Source organism: Thyridium curvatum (assembly GCF_004353045.1).
Source record: "Thyridium curvatum strain D216 chromosome Unknown NODE_74_length_206198_cov_80.914379, whole genome shotgun sequence".
Lineage (NCBI taxonomy): Eukaryota > Fungi > Ascomycota > Sordariomycetes > Thyridiales > Thyridiaceae > Thyridium > Thyridium curvatum.
The window spans coordinates 180,533-184,739 of NW_022156829.1; the positions used below are offsets into that span (position 1 = coordinate 180,533).

The 4,207-nt window shown below is 56.2% G+C and overlaps 1 protein-coding gene across 1 annotated transcript; it reads right to left on the minus strand.

Annotated features, from left to right (window-relative positions):
- Positions 1 to 1,581: 1,581 nt before the first annotated feature.
- On the minus strand, positions 1,582 to 3,982 carry E0L32_009823 (uncharacterized protein; the record flags this gene model as incomplete). The annotated part of the gene is made up of 8 exons (XM_031144828.1): positions 1,582 to 1,834; positions 1,945 to 2,939; positions 2,999 to 3,035; positions 3,094 to 3,321; positions 3,389 to 3,688; positions 3,747 to 3,788; positions 3,857 to 3,889; positions 3,948 to 3,982. 8 exons carry the CDS (start codon positions 3,980 to 3,982, stop codon positions 1,582 to 1,584), a joined length of 1,923 nt encoding a protein of 640 aa, XP_030990472.1.
- Between the last annotated feature and the right edge of the window lie 225 nt (positions 3,983 to 4,207).

Genomic DNA, 4,207 nt, shown 5'->3' on the forward strand with positions numbered 1-4,207 from the left:
CTTGCTGCTGTGTACCTGTGTGGACACATGGACAATTACCTAGAGTTGCCGGGGGACTCTGTCTTGCTCCGACTTACACCAAGGCTAGACTCGGGGGAAGGAAGCAAAACCGTCCCGTCATAAGGCAAGGCGAGACGGAGACACCAGGCGCACGCTCGTGCTCCCCGGAAAAAAATACACCGAGGTCCTAAGAAGAATGAAGCTACGTTTCATAGCCTGACCTTTCCCACCTGAACAAGTCCAGAGGCTTAGCTCGAAGCAGCAAAGCCCAAGGCCCCGGAGACGGTGACACACGCCCGCCGTAGGCTGCCGCCAAAAGGAGAAGTTGTTTGGGATTAAACTACTCATCCAATCCAAGGGGATCCGCATAGGACCCGGCTCCTTGTTCCCCACGTGCCGGTGCCAGATCGGCGTCAACCCCGTCGCCTGGCAAGAGGCTCGTCACGGTGACACAAGAGGCTATTCGCAAGAGGACAGGGGGGTTCAAGGCACCGGTAAGGTACGAGAGCCTTTTTTTTATTTGACAAGTCCCGCTGGCTTGCAGGGTGGCCAGGCCTGGGCTTCATTAGGACCTGCGGTAGATTCCGTCCAAGTCTCCGGCTCGCAGAGATACAAGCTCACAATGTACCACGGGGGAGAGAGATCCTGCAAGGGAGGGACAAGTTGTGGAAAGGCATTATCCATGTTTGATTAAGCGTTGAGAAGCATCCACTCTAATAGTGGTAGCAGCAGCCGCTCATGATCCAAGAAGAACAAGAGACGTTCATCCAAAATGCAAGTGAAACCAGACAAGACGTGAACAAAAGCTCCTGTGATATACCCGGTGATCCCATCTGCCCTCTCGCCCCCTGGTCATTCAGGGGTGGCGGCATTATGTTCCAAAGAACCAATAAACATTCCAATAGAGATTAAGAGGAAATCGCTCTGCTAGAAAACGAAATCGTGTAAAACAAAAAACAACAACAAGCAGGTAACCAAAAACAAAAGCATTGTTATACCAAAAACAGATTGAACTCCGCCCAATGCAATTTCCCTTGAGCACGCGCCAGCGTGTCTCTCTTTCCTTCTCCTCTTGTGTGCTTTTGAGTCCCCCCTTATCCCAAGGGCTGGGACAAACAGAACGCTCAACGTTGCCAAAAAAAAATTAGATTAATGTCGCTATGCAGTAGGGGGGTATCTTGATCATCATGTCCGTAAGGAGCGTATTTGTAGGGTGTAATATGGTTGTCTATGCCGAAAAATGCAAGTCGTCGTCGTGAGTTGTGGTGGTCGTCAAAGGAGCGTCTAATTAAAACAGAAAGGAGTGTCTATGATCCGGGGTATCATTGGTTGTGTTGGACAAAGGAGCGTCGTGGGTCTCGAAATGAGAACCTGGCCATGCGGCCCTGGGGGGTGGATATTGCGTCAGAAGGAAAGTCGTACTAGTTGGTTTGACGTGTTGATGCTGTTGTCGGGTATAACGATCGTGTGTGCTAAGGAGCGTGGGTTGCATGTGCGTTTCCAGAAGGGTTGTTGTCGAATTTGGTGGGGGGTTTGAGAAAGTGAAGTCATTGGGAGAGAAGGCAAGGCACAAGAGCAGTGTCATGTCGCTCTGTCCTTGCCTTTCTCCCTGTCACCGCCGGGTGTCGGGGCGGACGAGGTGGAGAGATTGTGACGATGGCCCGGGAGCTGCGGGAATCCCAAGTTGGGGACGGGTGACTCGGGAAGAGGGAGCATGTGGAAGGGCTCGGACCTGAGGAATGGCGAGGGTGCAGCAGCAGGTAGTGAGGTGGACAGGAGCGTGGACGGGTCCTCGGGTGGCGGATAGGTGGGTGTGCTTGTCATGAAGGGGGTCCTGGGCGTAACGGTCAATCACTTTTTGCCCTTTCGAACCGGTTGGAGGGCGGCCGGTGTGGTGTACCATCTAGACTCTAGATCCACACGGTCTGGATTGGAGTGACGAACCCGGCACCATAGCTGTTGTGTCCTCCCATCATCGGATCGGCCGAAGGGTAAGAAGCCATGTCATAAGTAGCAAATTCCTCGTTGTCGCTGTAGCCCATCGACGCGCCGTCGCCAAAGTCACCAAAGGTGCTGGACGCGGGGCTGTATCCGCCGTACGAGGGACTCGGGATGTTCAGGTACTGCGGGTTGGCGAAGTGCAGAGGGTTGATGGCGCTGGCGGCGCTCGGGCCGGGATCTGCGCTGAGCATCGACAGGTCCTCGGTGCTGTAGCTGAACGCAGGGCTGTCGGCATACGGCAGGAACTCCGAGGTCGGCGGCATCTGCGACGGGGTGGAATCCTCGCGGTAGAAGTTGGGCGGGTTGAACTGCGGGAAGGACGGCGTGCGCGTGGGCTGCACCCAGCCCATGCGCTGGCGGAAGCCGTTGACGGTGTCGATGGGGAACTCCATCAGGGTGAGCGCGTTCTGTGTGTCGCCCTCGGAGCCGCCAGAGACATTGATGGACAGGAGCCGGCGGGCGATCTCCTCGACAGGGCCGATGGAGAGACTGCCAAAGTAGGCAGCGCCAATCTCGGGGAAGAGACGCTCCATGAGCAGAGCGGCCGTGTAGTAGTGCGCAATGACGAGCAGGGCGCTTGGCGAGCCCCCGGTCTGCTGCAGGAACATGACCGGCAGCCAGAAGAGCCAAGTCCGCAACGGCCGCAGGCGCTCGAACTGCTGGGCCACCGAGAGGGTCGGGCTGACCTTGCGTGCGCCCTTGACGAAGGTGATCAGCTGTTGCACAGCCTTCGTATCCCCGCGTTGCTGCTTGAGGTGTGTCTCGACCTTTTGAAGCTGCAGGAGCGTGTGCTGGAAGATGTCGAGGTCCTCCTGGCGCGGCTGGCTCGGCTTGTGGTCGGGGGTGGGCGAGGGCGGGGCCGTTGGGAACGTGCTGCTCTCCGCGATGAAGTCACCGAATTGGGACTCGTGCTTCCAGGGGTCCATGGCCTCGATAACCTTTATGCGAACTCAAAGTCAGGGATGGTGCGCCACATCTTGTACTCTGTACGACTTACCGAACGGGTTCCCTGCATCAACTGGGTCCAGCTCCGCCTGCATCGAGGTTAGCCCTTGTTACGCTGATGCGGAAGGCTGCAGAGTTATTGCTTACCAATCTGTAGCTTGCCACGAGAGGACGAGCGAGGCGGCGAGAATCGCATCGGAGGTCTCTCGCGAGAAAGTGCCAATGGCCTCCTGCAATCCCTTCAGGGCGATGCCACGGTGCTCATAAGCCATGTTGCCGACCAATGGGCAGTCGGTGAGGAAAGCGAGGTGCATGGCGGAGAAAGCTAGCAGGGAATGCATAACGTAACCCTGGGTTGCGCCGATCTTGATGATTCTGGAAGCCTTCGTTAGCCTCTGGCCTTCAGCCCTACTTCTCAAAGCCAACCGGGACTCATCCTTACGTGGGAATCTGGCGGGTCCAAATAGTGAAGCCGTCGGCGTCAATGAGCCTCAACTGATGGCTGATGGAGGCGGCATGGTGGATCAGGCGCAACTCCTCGACAGTGAAGACTTGCGGGTTGGGCGCCGGATAGATGTTGAGGCTCGGGAACGGGAAGATGCCAGTGCGCTGCCACTGCTCAATGACGGCCTCGATTTCCGGGGTCCACATGAGATCCGGCTTGTCGGGGGTAGTAGACCTATCATCAGGGACAGGAATGTCATTGTAGGGGCAGCGGATCTTGTGCTTGGTGCAGTTGCGGCTGGACATAGGCATCAGTGGCTGTTTTATTGTCCAAGCTGGAGGAGGTTTCTACATACCACTGGGGAAAGTTCTCGTCACACCGGATGTGGCGGCGTTTGCTGATTTCCAAGGTCAGTCTCCCGGATCGTCTCTTTGGAACACTTTTCCGAGCGGTGTGTCTACATACCACGCATCACAGCCCTTCCGGGACTTGGTGTGGCTGAAGACTCATCGTTAGCACCACACTCCTTCAGCAAGGTACGAGGCTCACTACTTACCTCCGTCGAGGAGGACCACCGCCAGGGCCAGCCATTGCTGCGTTCGGGGTTTTTGGTTTAAAACGAAAGTAACTAGATGCCGGAGACCTGGTCAGTTTCCTTGGCAAAGTCTTAATAGTGAAGGGAGTACTGGTGCAAGTCCCAGGGGAGTTGGCGATGGCGCGTGGCAGTCTTGATATTGGCTGACTTACACGAAGGTGGACACGAAATGACTTTCGTGCCCGGGTAGCGAACGAGTTGCAGAGGTTGGTCAGATTATT